The 15,960-nt window shown below is 55.0% G+C and overlaps 4 protein-coding genes across 4 annotated transcripts in view; 2 read left to right on the forward strand and 2 right to left on the reverse strand.

Moving 5' to 3' along the window:
• Window positions 1-112: 112 nt before the first annotated feature.
• PTSG_08821 (uncharacterized protein) lies at window positions 113-1,798 on the reverse strand (the record flags this gene model as incomplete). The annotated part of the gene is made up of 5 exons (XM_004990149.1): window positions 1,603-1,798; window positions 1,311-1,369; window positions 1,140-1,180; window positions 801-1,001; window positions 113-577 (listed from the first exon to the last, which is right to left on the reverse strand). The coding sequence occupies exons 1-5, from the start codon at window positions 1,731-1,733 to the stop codon at window positions 113-115; spliced, it is 897 nt and encodes a 298-aa protein (XP_004990206.1). The 5' UTR covers window positions 1,734-1,798.
• Window position 1,799: 1 nt separating this feature from the next.
• PTSG_08822 (uncharacterized protein) lies at window positions 1,800-11,236 on the forward strand. The gene is made up of 23 exons (XM_004990150.1): window positions 1,800-2,032; window positions 2,309-2,443; window positions 2,598-2,693; window positions 2,851-2,978; window positions 3,133-3,244; window positions 3,372-3,502; window positions 3,697-3,816; window positions 3,997-4,089; window positions 4,296-4,466; window positions 4,649-4,739; window positions 4,967-5,176; window positions 5,374-5,489; window positions 5,702-5,841; window positions 6,068-6,512; window positions 6,788-8,030; window positions 8,326-8,482; window positions 8,693-8,828; window positions 9,038-9,135; window positions 9,321-9,417; window positions 9,617-9,762; window positions 9,994-10,105; window positions 10,368-10,478; window positions 10,849-11,236. The coding sequence occupies exons 1-23, from the start codon at window positions 1,828-1,830 to the stop codon at window positions 11,053-11,055; spliced, it is 4,500 nt and encodes a 1,499-aa protein (XP_004990207.1). The 5' UTR covers window positions 1,800-1,827; the 3' UTR covers window positions 11,056-11,236.
• Window positions 11,237-11,529: 293 nt separating this feature from the next.
• Window positions 11,530-13,751, forward strand: PTSG_08823 (uncharacterized protein). The gene is made up of 4 exons (XM_004990151.1): window positions 11,530-11,717; window positions 11,864-12,008; window positions 12,308-12,639; window positions 13,077-13,751. The coding sequence occupies exons 2-4, from the start codon at window positions 11,879-11,881 to the stop codon at window positions 13,230-13,232; spliced, it is 618 nt and encodes a 205-aa protein (XP_004990208.1). The 5' UTR covers window positions 11,530-11,717; window positions 11,864-11,878; the 3' UTR covers window positions 13,233-13,751.
• A 112-nt stretch (window positions 13,752-13,863) lies between these two features.
• PTSG_08824 (uncharacterized protein) overlaps window positions 13,864-15,960 on the reverse strand; it is a gene marked incomplete at its 3' end in the record, with an annotated part of 3,697 nt that continues 1,600 nt past the window's right edge. Inside the window, exons 4-9 of the mRNA XM_004990152.1 lie at window positions 15,285-15,406; window positions 14,962-15,068; window positions 14,611-14,694; window positions 14,236-14,342; window positions 14,060-14,110; window positions 13,864-13,923 (exon numbers count right to left, since the gene is read on the reverse strand). Of these exons, the coding sequence (XP_004990209.1) occupies window positions 13,864-13,923; window positions 14,060-14,110; window positions 14,236-14,342; window positions 14,611-14,694; window positions 14,962-15,068; window positions 15,285-15,406 (531 nt within the window). The remainder of the gene's footprint in view (window positions 13,924-14,059; window positions 14,111-14,235; window positions 14,343-14,610; window positions 14,695-14,961; window positions 15,069-15,284; window positions 15,407-15,960) is intronic.

Below are 15,960 nucleotides of genomic sequence, written 5' to 3' on the forward strand. Positions count from 1 at the left end.
ACACACACACACACACACACACAGGCAGACACACACACACACACACACACACAGGCAGACGCACACACACACACACAGGCAGACACACACACACACAACATAACGTCCAACCCTACCTGTGGTTGAGGATGGCAGAGTCTTGAAACGAAGTCCAGAGAGCAACGGGCCGAGAGACGCGAAGAAAGTGGAAGAGGCTGTTGAGAACCTGCTGCTGTTGCCGCTGTTGCTGCGCTAGTGATGTGAACCGCGGTGCCTGCATGAGTCCCTGTCCCTGTCTCCAGCCAGCGCCTGCGCCACGGAATTTGAACGCTGGTTCGCGGTTGTACTGGTGCAGCTGGTTATCTGGCGTTGGCACGTGTGACGCTGGCACGAGGTCTTCGTATCGCACGACGTGCACATGCTTGAGGTGCGCCATGTCCTCCTCAAGTGTCTGGTGAATGTGCACCCACTGCTGCACAAACGGTTTGCCACACGACAGCGCCGCCTGCTGCCAATACATGTTCAGGGCAGGCCGCCATGCATGCAACGGATGTTGCAGCACCACGACAAACTTGGTGTTATCCTCCCCAAACAGCGCCTGTGTGTGGGGGGGGGAAGCGCGGTGCAGTTTTGTTGGTGGGTGGGAAGATGATGGTACGGAGACGGAGGGAAGGTGGGGAGGTGAATAGAGTGCAAGCACGAGCACATGCGATTGCATTACAAGGCACACTGACACACACACGGATACATACAGACAGGCAGGCACGTAAACATACATACACGCACACACAGACACAAACATACACACACGCAGATACGACCTGGAGGTAGCGCGTCATGGTGGCAAAACGGGGGGACTGGAGTGCTAAAAGGGGCTTATCCAGGTCCCAGTGGTCGCGCCAGCTACCGAGGAGCGCAAGTCTGCTGTCGTCTGTGAACAGCTCCGATTTCTCCGTCATATGCGCCTCATCGTGAAAGGAGAATGACAGCATGCCGCCCAGCTCGTGCGCTGTCTTGAAGACCTGGTCGAGTGGACGCGAAAAAGGCATCAAGGTGCTTGTGGTAAGCGTGAGCATAAGGCACGTGTGCGAGGGACGACAGAACCAACGCCACCACGCACTCACGCAGCGGAGGCACGTTTGCCAGTGCACAAACCATACATTCTGCAAGTGTTGCGCATCGTTCTTTGGCTTCCCAGTGCCTGTACCCGAGCAAGGTCAAACTGGTTGAGTTGGAGGAGAGCACGGTTATGGGCACACACACACACACACACACACACACACACACACACACACAAGCACATGCACACAAGCGCATGCACACGCACACACCTGACAGAAGAGACACTTCTGGGTGCTGGCCGAGGATGTCCATAACATGCATGATGGCCCTGTCCAGTTGGGGTTTGAAGGTTGGTGGTGTGGTGAGTCAAGTTGGTAAGTGTGGCGACTGGAAGCAGCAGCATCATGAACGCGGTGCAGTTCCTGTTGCAACCGACACACACACACACACGCACACACACACACACACACATACACACACACACACGCTCTATCTGTCTCTCTCTCTCTCTCTCTCTCTCTCTCTCTCTCTGTTGCATGCAGGCAAGGAACTCGGACTCACTCATATTGGACGCCAATCACAAAGACAAGCTGGTTGTTCTGGCTCAGGCTTAACGGCACACCATCCACGTCCTCCACCATCAGCCCCACCACCACCATCACCACAAGCGCAAGCACGAACACCACAACCATCACTGTTGACCGCGAACAGCGGCTCCGTTGAAGAAGGACAGCGCGACAGCATAAATATTTTGGCGCAACGGTTCGAATTGTGTGCAAGACGACAATGGCGCACATCGTTGTGTGGCTGGTGGTGCTGGCAGTTGTGGTGGCATCAACGGGTTGTGGAAGCAGCAGCGGTGCAACAACCGCAGCGCACCCGCATCAGCGCGCCCGGCGGCCTCGGCAACAGGATGACGGGTTTGGGGTTCCAGCAACGCAGCTACGGTTGCACGGCGGCATGCGGGCTTGCTTGCAAGCAACCCATCACGGTGAGGACTGATGTGGCGTGTGTGTGCATATGCGTGCTTGCTTGTGTGCAAGCTTGTGTGCATGCGTGTGTGCTTGCTTGTGTGCTTGCGTGTGCATGTGTGCTTGCGTGTCTGCTATGCCTGCGTGCGTGCGTGCGCATGCTTGTGCATGCTTGTGCATGGACTCTCTGCAGATACACATGCCCATGTGTGATGCAAAGCAGCCCAAAGTGCTGCTCATGGTGCAACCTATCTCCTTACCTCTGTGTCCCTGGTGTACGCACCGCTGCACGGCAGGCGGAGTGCAGCTGCATCCTTGTCACGTGGACAGTGCAGATCAGTGGTGGGCACTGCAGCCCCAACCAGAAGACATCAACGCGATCGTCTTGCGGCTGGAAGACTCGCCTTCGTGTGTCGCCATCGACGCAGCAGGTGTGGTGCTGTGACACGCCACGCATGCACGCAAACATATGGCTGCATGGCTACACCTAATACCCTGCACCGTCTGACCAAGAACGATCATGATCGTCTCTACCCTCACCCCAGCCTTTCTGTGCGTGTGTGTGTGTGTGCGTGTGGGCATCAGTGGACAGTTTGGAAGAAACCGCATCTGTTCATCTTGCACCATGCTCATCTTCCGCTCTGCAGCGCTTCTACATCTTCAAGACATCGTTTGCCGAACGTAAGACAGTTTGATGCGACTGCCTGATCTGGGCTTTGCGCCATTAGGCTACGGATGCGCGTTCAGTGACACAACACCTTGTTTCTTGCACACTGGCACTGTGTGCATGCATGTTTGTTGTTGTGGCGTATGTTTGCTGGTGAATGTGTGTATGCAGGCGGTGGGATGGTGAAAGGCTATGCCATCCAGTCGCTCCAGTATCCGCACTTGTGTCTGGACGGAAATATGCGAGCCACCCTCAGCACAGCGCTGAGGCTGGCACCCTGTCAAGATTCCGCTTTTCAGGTCAGCATGTGCCGCCTTGTTGCACGTGTGGTGCTGTGCATTCGACAGCAGCCTCTCACACGTACACGTGTAAATTTGCTTTCACACTCATGTGCACTCACGCACAAGCACAACCACCGACACGCGGTCGCGTACTTTGGCCTGATATTTACAGGTGTTTCATGGCGACATGTTGGCGCTGTTGGCGCAGCCGGCAGAGGCACGCGTCAAGCCATCCGTTGTGGATGCACCTTCTTCATCGCAGACACGAGCAGCAACAAGCAAAGGTGAAGCCACATCATGCACACAGTTGAATCGACTGTGACTCCACATACACACACACACACACACACACAATATTGGTGACACTGCATGAACCAACCATGGGCCGTTGTGCTGCTCGGCGTTTCACAGAAGCTGCACACATTGAACGCGTGGAAGAGCTACGCGCAAAACTGAAACAACGACAACAGCAGCAGGGGCAAGAACACAAACGACAGCGCCGTTCGTCAACGCACACAAGTGCATCGTCGTCACAACGCCAGGTCTGGCCCCACAGCACTTGCATCGCTGTTGGAGGCTTGACGGGTGACACGTATGGATCATACATCACGACTGCTTGTCACACCCACGCATCGCCCTTCATTCCGCCATATATTCACATTGAAAGCATGTACTTGCACACCCACCCACCCACGCACGCACACACGCACACACGCACACACACACACACAACAAGGATGTGCTGCGCGTGTTTGCAGACAGCGAGTGGAGAGGCAGATCAAGTGGCTTCTCGTGTTGCGGCAAGCATCGCCTCCGACAGCCAGTGCACTCCATCCTCCTCAAGCCAGGCTATCACGTACGTCATGTTTGTTGTTTGTGTGTGTATTTTGTGTGTGCGTGTGTATGTGTCATTTGTGAAGAAATATGCTTTGGCCACTGCTGGTGCTGCTGGTGCTGCTGGTGCTGTTTGTCCACCTGTGCTGCTCAACTATTAACCCAATACCACCCCCATGCACTCGCCTTGGTGACTGCACAGGCTGTGTTGTACGGTGGCTGGAAGTGCGATGAAGTGCTTGCAGACCTTGCTGGCTCAACCAACAACGCGTCAACATTCACAAACGGCGCACAGGTGCAGCAATTGATTGGGGGTGGTGATGCACGCAAGCTGGATCGTGGTGGTTGATGGTTTTGCTCTTCCTGTTCAAATGATGTTTGAGGTTCCAACGACTTAGCACCTCATATCTGTGTGCGTGCGTGCGTGTGTGCGCGTGCGTGTGCGTGTGTTTGCTGTGTTTGGTGTCCTCATCCCCTCTCCTTTTTTTGCTTTCACGACAGGTGCAATGCCTGCAAGCACTGGCGCTGCAGCCCTCCGTGCACCTGCCAAGCAAGAGTGCGCCGTCCTCCGTGTCTGCGTTTTCCGAGGAAGACTTTCAAGGACGGGAGATCAAGCTGCCAACCATCGCTGCTCCAAACATCTACCAAACACCCATTGCCTCCTTGTTTCATGTGAGTTACACTAGAACCTCCATCCTGCACTCGAGAGCATGTGCGTATGAGTGGGCGTGTGTGTTGAGTTTGTGTTGGGGTAAGTGTACGCGCGTCGTTGTTCGTATGAATCCCAGTGGTGACTGCTTGCCACTCGCTGTTAATTGTGCCTCACATCCTGACGTGTTGTCACGGCTGCACAGTTTCATGAGGATCCCTCCACATCAGACACAATTGCGTCTCTTCGCATCCCCGCAGGCAGCCGTGTATTCCTGCACCATGGCGACAGGCAAGGTGTGTGTGTGTGTGTGTGTGTGCGTGTGCGTGTGTGTGTGCATGTATGCACTGTGTTTGTGGAGGGTAAAAGTGGAAATATCACAAGTGAATAAATGTCTTCCGACCCCTCACATCCACACACACACACACACACACACACACACACACACACATCCACACACACACACACATACACACACACACATACACACACGCGCGCACTTACTTACACACCACCACTGTAGCTGGCGGTCGACTGCTTGTGCGAGATGTACGTGGTGGCCTTGAGCCATCCGAGTTTACGCACGCGAGCATAACATGGATGCCATGGTCCCAACTCCGCGGTGTCGTGTTCTGCCCACGACCGCTCTACCACGGGCACTGCCAGTACTACACACTCGGGCTGTACGATGTGCCCGCTGAAGGCCTGGGCTCCATCTTTATCGCTCGCCCAGGTACGTGTGCGTGTGCGTGTGCGTGTGCGTGTGCGTGTGCTTGTGCGTGTGCGTGTACATGTGCGTGTGCGTGTGCGTGTGCGTGTGCGGGTGTGTATGACTCTGTGTGCGTGTGCACATGAGAGTGCGTGTATAGGCGCACGTGCGTGGTGTGTTCTGTTTTTCATGTTTGCCTTCACCGTTGCTTATGCTTGCAGGCTACCGGGTGAAGCTGCTGAACAAGGACAGCCGGCTTATCACTGCCATTGACAACAACACCACAGACACGTCACACGTGTTTGAGCTCGAGAAGCAGAGGCCAGCCTCGTTCCTGGTACGTGAGTTTGTGTTTGTGACTTGTGACATTCGTCTGTGCGTATGACATTCTTCTTCGCCTGTTTGTTCGTGTGTGCGCGTGTGCTTCTGCCCGCTAGCTCAGCAGAAATCACACGAGCGTATGCAGCTACTTACTGTGCTCACACATATGGACACAAACATGCGCGCACACTCACTCACTCGCTGACGCCCACTCATACACACTCTCAGGTCGGATTTGCCTGTGAGAATGACTGCAACAAGCACGGGCGGTGCATTGGCGCGAACGTGTGCACATGTCACAAGGGCTGGAAGGGGGAATTTTGCCAGTATGGACCACCCGATTTTACCAGCGTTATCGTCTGCGACAGGTGCGTGGTAATGGTGAAGCTGCAAATGTCTATCTCGCGACGTTGTGCTCTTGCACGTCATGACACCACACATACATACACACACCACCCCACTCACGCACACACATGCACGCACACACATGCACGCACACACATGTACACACACGCACACACACACATGTGCACATGTACACACGCACACGCGCACACACGCACCCCCCCCCCCACACATGCACACATATTGCAGCAACACTGCGGTGGCCGGGTCGCCCTTGCATTGCATCATTCGGCCGCGCCATGCCGGGTTGCCAACAGCGGCGAGCGGATCCGATTTCCAGCTGCAGCCAGACCTCGATGCCATCACGCACGTGTCACTGCGCATGCTGCCGCCACCCGCTGTCAATCTGGGCACGGGCGCCAGCCACGACGACAACAGCAGCAACAGCAGTGATGAAATCGATGCACTCAGCGAACGCGACATTCACTTTGAGGTGACGGCCAACCATTCCACCTCTGGCCACGAGCGCCTGTTCACCGCAGTCGTCGTGACACCGCTCCTCCCTCAGCGGCAGAGTGGTGGTGATGGTGGGGAAGGAGAAGAGGGTGGTGATGAGGGTGACGACCATGAATTGGATGTGCTCAACACACCTGTCATTGCAGTCTTTCCGCGCTGGTCTTCCACAGACGTGCAGGTATAACCGCACACGTGCTCTGTTATACAGGGTGTGTGTGTTGTGTGTATGTGTGTGCGTGTGTTGTGCGTATGTGTGTGCGTGTCTGTGTGTATGTTCATGTGTGCGTGCGTGTGCGTGTGTATGTGTGTGTGTGCGAAGTTTCACAGGAGCATCAGCTTTCCTTATTCCCCCATTCTTCACATCTTGGCCGTTAATGTCCCTGTCGTGTTAGATGCTTTCTGATCCCCACTCATCTTAAACCTCGCCAACACTTGTCACCTGCAAATCCACAGGTTTCGTGCGGACAGCCGGTGCATTCTCTCCTTGACGCGACGCGGCGATATGACTGCATACTCACCACGGCTCCTCGTGGTGTGTACACCGTGGATGATGATGGTGAGTGTGGTAGCAGCGACAAACACAACGCGGGCGGACCACCGAAGCGCGCTTCAGCTGATGATGAGCACACGGACGCTGGCACCTCCATCTGCGTTCCCACGGTGCTCGACGCTTTGTCGTGCAGAATCGAGGATGGTGGTGCAAAGGCAGCGGCACCACCGCTGTCGTCGTCATCATCATCGTTTGCTGTATCCATGCATGCAAGCAACGCGGATGCTGTTGGTTGCTCCTTCAAGTTCAGCATTGACGTCATGGAGGACGGGAACCCAGATGATGATGATGCTCCTGATGGTACCGATGAAGTTGAGATGGATCGAGTCTCGAGCAACGCCGACAACATTGATGGTGGCGACAGCGCTGACGACGCTGCTGTGTTGGTCTGCGGGTATGTGTATCGCTCTGGCCAGCATCGCAGCAACAGCGATGAGAGCAGCAGCAGCAGCAGCAGCAGCAGCGATGGCGACAACAGCAATGGCAGCCGAGGTGGCAGTAGCGGACAAGCGCATATCGACGATGTATCTTTCGAGGACAGGCTGATTGCGTTAAGTGTTGGTCGCTTGCTGGAGGAGGAGAAGCAAGCACACGTGCTGAGCAGAGATGTGACACGCCAGCTCGCACATGTGCACGCGCTGCTGCGCGCGTATGAGTTTGACGGTGCCGTGGCCTTGCTGCGATATATGCTCCTCAGCTTGGAGCGCAACCCAGTCGCAGCTCTCATGGCAAACGCGCAACCACAGTACCAACAACAACCACAGCAGCAGAGTGCAAAGGCGGTTGCAATTGTGCAACAAGTGCAGCTGACACTGAATCTTCTCTTGCTTGACGTGCTGGGCAAGGTGGGCCGATTCCAAGAGGCTTTGCTTGCAAGCAATGAGCTGCGTCAGCTGTTGGCGCTGTGGGGAGAAACGCCATCGAGAACAACACATGCGCAAGTGAGCGCACTGGAAGCGCGGGCGTCGCGTGGCCTCGAAGTATTACAGACGCTCACTGATATGCTCTCATCGTCTGGCGACGTGGATGAGTCAGCAACGGACATGTGCTCACCAGCCACCATCACCGCGCTGTCAGCAGTGTTGGTCGATGCCCCAGCCAGCGCTACATATCGACGGTGGCGCGCCGAGTGCCATCTCAGACATGGTACACGGAGGAACACAAGACTGTGTGTCGTGTGTATGTGTATGTCGTGTGCGTGTCGTGTATGTGTCGTGTGTGTATCGTGTGTATGTGTGTGTCGTGTGCGTGTCGTGTATGTGTCGTGTGTGTGTCGTGTGCGTGTCGTGTGTGTGTGTGTGTCGTGTGTGTGCATGTTTGGTTTGTTTTGCGGTCGCTTGATTGTCCACACCTTTGGTGTTTACAGTTGCTAACCTGTCATTGTCCTTCACACACGCGCTCACATTGTCACACCTCCCCCCTCCAATTTCATTGCTTGCAGGCAACGCCAGCGCGGCGTTGGCGGATGCGAGCATGCTGGTGCGCCTTGACAAAGCGGATGCCAGAACGCTTCGACTACATGGCGCCATTCACTGGCGTTTGCTCGGCAACACAGAGGTGGCGGCGACCGTCCTTGCCAAGTGCATCAGAATTTCCACGTGTGTATTTCTCGCCGTGGAACGGGAGTTTGCCCTACTTCTGCAAATTGCGGTTGTGTGTGTGTGCGTGTGTGTGTGCGTGTGTGTGTGCGTGTGTGCGTGTGTGTGTGTGTGTGGTTGGTTTTGGACTACCACTCACCCATGCACACAACTACATTTGCTTCACTTCTGCTGCTTGCTGCTACTGGCGTGCCTTTGGCATCGATCAAGGCCCGATGCGGGTGCCCGACAGCTGTGCAAGCGTGAGGAACAGATGATGCGACGTGTGCTGTCGCTGGCGGCGGAGGCCAAACAGTTTAAGGACCAGCGGGAGTTTTTGCGTGCCATTCATGCATTTGATACTCTGGTGTGCATGTGCTTGCTTTCATGCGTTGTGTGTCTGTGTGCGTCTGTTTGTGTGTCTGTTTGTGTGTTTGCGTGTCTTGTGTTTGTGTGACTGTGTGTGACTGTGTGTGACTGTGTGTGTATGTGTGTGTGTGTGTTTGCGCGTGTGCGTGCGTGAGATCAGTTCACCCACCGACACCCTGTTGCCTTATGTCCTTCTGGTTTCCACAGCTCGCATTGGATGCGCACAGCGAGATGGCACTGACGGCGCTGCAGGAGTTGTGCGAACTGCACTTCTTCGTCAACAGAATTGACGCTGCCCTCCACAGGTTTGGTTGCCGTGGCATGGCATGGTGCAACATCGTGATAGATAATGTGTTACGAACAAGCACCCCGGAAACTGGGGCAACATGATTGAATGTGCCTGCAAGTGTGCTCCCAGCGTTGAGTTGTGTCCCAAACCCTCGCACTCACTGTAATGTGTCACCCACTGTCCAAATGTGTCTGTGTGCAGTTGCACCCGCGCGTTGGAAGACGTTCGCCTGCAGGAGAACAGCCAGTTTGTGGTTCATTTGCTCATGTATCGAGCGTGGGCCTTCCTCACAAAGGAGGTATGGTTGCGTGCACGTGTTCGTTTGTGTGCATATGCATAGCACAAGCAATGGGTTCTTCCAGTCATTCTCCCTCAACGTGGTTAACACGTGAATTTGTGTTCTCATGCTGTTGCCATCACCACCATCACCACCACCAAAACCACCACCACCATTGTCGTTGCTCTGTTGCTGTTTTCCGTCATCACTGTCCCTGCAGATGTTTTCAAACGCGCTTCGCGACGTGAAACGTGCGCGCCGCATTTCGCCACACGACATGAAACTTCTGGTGCTCCAGCGCAAGATTGAACTTGCTGTCAAGGAGGCCACCACCAAGGACTACTACAGCATCCTCGGCGTGCCCAAGTGCGTTGCGCGTGTGTGTGTGTCTAAGTGTGTGCGTGTGTGCGTATGTTGTATGCATGAGCGCACAAGAGACAGTTCTTTCGTTTCTGACGTTCCGCCTGGCATCCCCACGCAAGTGCAACACACTCCCAGTCACACCCTCACCTCTTCCACCTCCGCTTCTCATGTTCCCCTCTCATCGGCTCTGTCTGTACGCTCCATCAACTCTTCCTTTCTTCCAACACGCAAAAGGGGTGCGAGCACGGCAGTGATTCGACGGGCGTATCGCCGCCTCGTGCGCGTTTGGCATCCAGACAAGAACAAACACCCAGACGCAGAACAGAAGTTCCTCGACATTGTCGAGGTGTGTGTGTGTGTTTGTATGTGTGTGTGTGTGTGCTTGTACGCATTCGGACGTGCTTGAATGTGTTTGTGTGTGCGCGCGCGTGTGTGTGTGTGCCTGCGTGTGTGCTTGCACGCATTCTTGCGTACGCTTTCAAATGTAGCCTGCGCATATCACGAGATCTTGCGCGCGCGCACACACACATACGTGTCGGACGCATGCACTGCACTGATTGCAAATCACCACCAACACACTCGTCCTCCCCACCACCCCGCTGCATCAGGCGTACGAGGTGCTGATGGACGATGAGCTGCGTGCAGCGTACGACAAGGGCGTGGACATCACTGAGTATATGGAGCGGCGCAAGCGCTCGCAGCAGCAAGAACAAGAGCAGGTTCGTCGTTATGTAAGGCGAATTGCCACTCGTGCTCCAGTGGGCGGAGAGAAAGGGAAAGAGGAGGAGGAGCAGCAGCAGCAGCAGTGGTGGTGGTAGTGGTGCTAAGCTGCGGTGAGAACATTGTGACGACAGCCAGGAGGGATGGGAGGAGCGATTGAAATCAATGGAAGAGGAGGAGGAAGGGATGAGTGTGTGCGTGTGCATGTGTTGCATATGTGTTGCACATGTGAACATTTCAGTCCCAACTACCCCCCCCCTCCCTTCTCGGGTCTTCTGATGACGTCGTGAGATCTCTCGTCCACTGTTCGACCACCTACTGCCAGTCCTCACCTTCTTCCTGCATTTGTTGTGTTGCTGCAACAAACAGGACTCGTCAGCTGATGAGACGGACAGTAGCAGCCATGGCCGGGGCAAACAACAAGGCCAGCAGCAGCGTGAAGACGATGCCAGCGATGACGACGATGACGACGGCAGTTCGCAACAGCGACAGCAGCAGCGAAGCAAGCGCTCGCGACAGGCAACAAGGGACATTACGTTGCCCCAGCACTGCTGTATCACCCACCAAGAGGACTAGCAGTTGGCGTGTGTGCGCAGGGTCGCAGTGTGCATGTGCATATGTGTGTGCGTGTTTGTATGTGCGTGTATGTGTGTTAGGCATGCGGTTAACAGTGACATGATGACGACGGCCGGCTTGATTCCCAGCCACTTCTGCAGCACTTCCATCTTCGCATGTGAAAGTAAAACGACCTTCGAACATCTTCTGAACTTGGACACGACACGGCTCGAATCGTTAAATCGCAGCGAGGGAGAAGAGGAGAAGCAACGGATTCACATCGCATGTAAACAAAACGGCGCTCATATTCGCCCGTGCGAAGCAAAGCGAAGCGAACAACTGAACAAGCGAAGGGAACAAGCAACCAACCAGGACACTGACTGAGTTGGCACGACAAGCACAACCGTTGGAGGACCACTCAAGGACACCACTGTTTGTGGTGTTGCGACACACTGACATGCGTTGTGGCGGAATTCCACGCATTTTCCCTTGGATGCGACATACGAAAATATAGTGGAACGCGTTCGACCCCAACGCAATCTCGCGCTTACGCACATCGTTCCCAACAAAAGACAGGAGGAGGAGTGGCTGCGCATTTCCTTCCTGTGCTTGCCGCTCGACCTGGCCAGCTGCCTGCTCTTCTTTGACAACGCCAACCAAGCTCACCAACGCAGATAACAGAGGTACTGCCACTTCACACTGCTGCTCACGCTGCCTGCGCGCGAGTTGACGCGAGACACTCACACTTGTCTCACATCCAAAATAACAACAACAACAACACGCATCTTCGCTCATCATACATCACACCGTCACGCTTGTTCATTTACAGCAGACACCCCTCTTCATGTCAACGACCGGACACTCAAAGATGACCATGAACGTGAGTGAAATGTCTGAGGCGATTCGCCGCCTGAGTGACGACACGTCTGCCACCGACCGCCTCAGCAGCATCTTGAACAACGTCGTCTCAAAAGGTGTGTTGTTGGTGTTGTTGTGTTGTGTCACGTTGTTGTTGTTGTTGTTGTTGTTGTGTTGTGTCCTGTTGTGTTGTGCGGTGTGTGCATCTGCTCGGCGTCCTTGCTGGTCGTGGTGAGCTTGCTGGTCGTGGTGAGCTTGCTGGTCGTGGCACCCTTCCCTTTCCTTTCCTTTCCTTTGCGTTGCACTGCCACGGTATACTGGCATGCCTGGGTATGCATGGTCCCTCCCTTCTGTACCTTCTCACTCTTGCAACTTTCTTACGCGTGCGCGTGCCAACACAACGGATATACCGCAGAGGACTTCAACGAGGCTGCGATACAGGAGTTGGTGGGCATCATCCTGGAGCACAGGCGCGTAAAGGGGTCCACCAACAACAAGTGCGTGCGCTCGCTGTGCTACGCGTCACGCGACCACACAGAGCGGCTGGTGCTGCTGTCGCCGCTGCTGACGCGCCTCATCACCTTGGACGAGCGCAACCAGAAGCGCAACGGGTCCATGTTCCTGCGCGGCCAACGCAATTTCCTCGCGTGCCTGGAGCGCCTGTATGCCCGCGAATCCTTCTCCGGCGACAAGGCGCAGTGTCTCACCCAGCTGCTCTATACACAGCTGCAAGCAGGCGGCCTGGAGGTGTGCTGCTGATGCTGCTGGTGCTGTGTATGTGTCATTGGTTGGCTGTTTGTGGTTGTGCTGTTGTGTTTGTGTGTACAAGTCTGTTGATCGCGTGTCTGTGCGTGTATGTGTCCGATGATGCGTGTGTATTTATCTTGTATTCGGCTGCAGTTCCTTGGATGTGTGTTTGGCATTGGCGCTCGCCCCTCCCCATTACCATCCATCCCATCCACCACAGTCCACCGTTCACTTCCTCGCACGCACAATTCCTCCTTCTTCTCAATTCCCCCTTCTTTTCTCCCATCCCCCCCCACACACACAATCATGCACAACACACACACATACACAACACACACACACACACACACACACACACACACACACAACACACACCACAACACACACAACACAACACACACTCATGCACAACACACTCATCATACACGTACATGTAGGGCGAGGTTGTGCTAAACTGGATCAAGCGACAGCAACCCTTGACAGATATCCCGCAGACGGCGTTTGCTGCGCTGAGGCAACAGCTGCTGCCGTTCCAGGACTGGCTTTCATCGTCGCTCGAGACGGACGACGAGGATGCCACAGCAGACCACTGATGATGATGATGATGATGATGACGATGATGATGACGATGATGATGACGATGACCAGTGTGCTTGGTTGCATCATTCCTGCCATCATGCCATCACTGCTTCCTCCAACACAACACATGTGTTACAGCCCCTGCGGCGGTAACAGCAACAGAAAGACACCATGTACTGCCTTGCTTTCCCCCCATATCCTGGCCCACCCACAAGTCAGGGACAAACGCCCCCCTTTCCCATCACCGTCCCCACCTGTTCTCATCTGTTCTAATGTGCATGCTGCGATGTGCACCTTGCTTTTATTCTTGCAGCAGTGCAGCTTGTTGCATACTCTTGCTTAATCGCCTCATTTTCCACCCACATGTGTGTGTGCGTGTGTGTATTGTGTCGTTTCTGGTGCGGGCTGGTTCCCGCCCGTGTGTTCGTTCACTCATTGATTGCCTTGCCCACATCTTCACTGCCCTTTCCCCATCACGCGTGCTCGTGCACAGCGTGTTCGTATTTGATTTGGCAGTAAAACCCATTCACTCATCCTTTCGCCAGTTGACATGACTTCCAACAAACGAGCGGCTGAGTCGGCACAAGTGAGGGAGTGCGGTGCACAACCGCGTGTGTGCACATGTGGGAGAACACAACATCAGCATCACCACCCATACGCCTTCAAATTCTTCTGCAACTCCGCAACTTGCGCCTTGATGCGGTCCTGCGTCCATGTGTGCGCGTGTGTGTGTGTGTGTGTCGGGTGAGCGTTGATGATGCAGGCCTTGCACAGCAACCTCACGCGACACATTTCCCCCTGTTGTGAACAGGTGCATGCATGTTCACGTGGGGCACCACACCTTGCCCGACTGGTTCCTCTCTGTTCGGACCTTCTCAGTCAGTCGTGCAATCTGTAAAACAGCACAAGAATGAAAGGGGGAGGGGTGCGGTGGGGATGTGTGAGTGCGCGCGCGTGTGCGTGAGAATGTGCGTGCTTGCAGGCACCAGGACAAGCATGCGACCATAGCCGCCGCACCATCTCGCGCTTTTGCGGAAGGTTGCGCCACACATGCACGCGCGTGTATGCGGTGGAGATGATAAACTCATCGTCCATGTCGTAACAGAGGTGCGTCAAGTCCATGCCTGCAGGCACACACAAGAGGAGGACGAGGGAGAGGGGACGTGGTGAGGAGACAAGGGAGGGAGGGAGGGGAAGGTGCTGATGAGGGGTTAAAGCTGTGATGAACGATGCGTGCAACATTGGCAGTGTAGACGGCAGACCAGTGAGGGAACGACCAGCAAGGGAGACGAAAAAGAGTGAAGATGCAAAGTGCATCGTATGGAATGCAAAACGAACAATACAGCAAATGAGCATCAACCCCTTGTCCTGTCATAGTCGTGCCACCATCACCTGGTGCGTGCGCGTCTGTGATTGCGTAAAGGCGCTCGCCAGAGTGAACAGAGAACATCTCAATGGTCTGCTTCGAGCCAACGCCTGCACACACACACACACACACACATGAGCGGTGGTCGTTGTGGCAGAAGCAAACAAGAAATACTCCACCGCTGTGAGGAGGAGGAAGATGAACACATGGCAGGAGCAGTTGATCAAATGACAACACGAGCAGAGACAACACTGTCCTCATGGAATCACAGACCTCACACCGCCACCACCACCACCACTCCACAAGCAAATCAATGAACACCACCACCACCACCACCACCACCACGATGGAGTGTGCGTGCGTGTGTCTGCGCGTACAGAGGGTGTAGTTTGAGCTGCTGATGGCGATGCGAGGGGCGGACGACGGCTGCGCGTATGTGTTTTCGCTCAGCAGTCGCGGGTCTTCATCGAGATCCCAGCGTACACTAAACAGGGGGTCGGTGGAAGCGTGGGAGAGGAGAGGGAGGGGGTTGATGACGGTAGTGGAGGTTGTGGTGAATGCGTGCGTGGTTGAGGTCCGAGCAAAGAAAACCAAGCAAACACACACACACACACACACACACACACACACACACACACACACACACACACACACACACACACACACACACACAGGGCAGAGAGCCGTGTGGGCAGCTAACTTGATGTTGAAGCACTTCCACGTGCCATCCCTGGCGACGGAAGCGGCGAGTGCCGAGTCGCGGCTGAATGCAAAGTGCGCCGTCGGTGCAGAGTGGCCGGGCAGGCGCCCGCAGCGGTGGGACTGGAGAGAAAGAGAGAGGAGGGGGGGATGGGATGAGGTGGTGATGGTGAGAAGATGACGTGACAGTGGTTGTGTTCGTTGCGTTGTTGATGATGGCGAGTTGATGATGTGATGGTGGCTGGTGGTGGTGGGTTTGTGCAATGGCTGGTCGGAGGTGGTCCCTCACATGCCAAAAGACAAGCAACGCTGAAACCATCGACACACTTGATGGTTGCATGCATACATGCAGTGTACGGTGGGGGGGGGGTTACTCACGTGCAGGAATGAGCCGTGATCTGACACGACGCGCCACAGCTTCACGCCCAGCGAGAATCCTGCACATCGCAGTCGTTTGGTAGTGAATGGACGAAGAGGTGTGAGGAGTGAGGGAGCTAGATGCCAAGAGAAAGCGAAAGGAAGGAAGGAAGGAACGTGGCAGCCTTGTCTGCCTGTTTGCATCATGTCACATGATGCAAACATAATAGCGTCACACACACACACACACACACACACACACACACACACACACACACACACACACACACACACACACACACACACGACGACGACGAACG

This window comes from Salpingoeca rosetta (assembly GCF_000188695.1).
Source record: "Salpingoeca rosetta unplaced genomic scaffold supercont1.25, whole genome shotgun sequence".
NCBI classification, from domain to species: Eukaryota; class Choanoflagellata; order Craspedida; family Salpingoecidae; genus Salpingoeca; species Salpingoeca rosetta.

What these genes read in the sequence shown, in the direction of transcription:
- PTSG_08823 (XM_004990151.1), top strand. Translation starts at nt 11,879, where the DNA reads ATGTCAACGACCGGACACTCAAAGATGACCATGAACGTGAGTGAAATG. An exon ending in GAACAACGTCGTCTCAAAAG is followed by an intron (nt 12,009 to 12,307) that starts GTGTGTTGTTGG and finishes GATATACCGCAG; the next exon opens with AGGACTTCAACGAGGCTGCG. An exon ending in TGCAAGCAGGCGGCCTGGAG is followed by an intron (nt 12,640 to 13,076) that starts GTGTGCTGCTGA and finishes ACGTACATGTAG; the next exon opens with GGCGAGGTTGTGCTAAACTG.
- PTSG_08822 (XM_004990150.1), top strand. Translation starts at nt 1,828, where the DNA reads ATGGCGCACATCGTTGTGTGGCTGGTGGTGCTGGCAGTTGTGGTGGCA. An exon ending in GCACCATGGCGACAGGCAAG is followed by an intron (nt 4,740 to 4,966) that starts GTGTGTGTGTGT and finishes CCACCACTGTAG; the next exon opens with CTGGCGGTCGACTGCTTGTG. An exon ending in AAGTGCATCAGAATTTCCAC is followed by an intron (nt 8,483 to 8,692) that starts GTGTGTATTTCT and finishes GCATCGATCAAG; the next exon opens with GCCCGATGCGGGTGCCCGAC.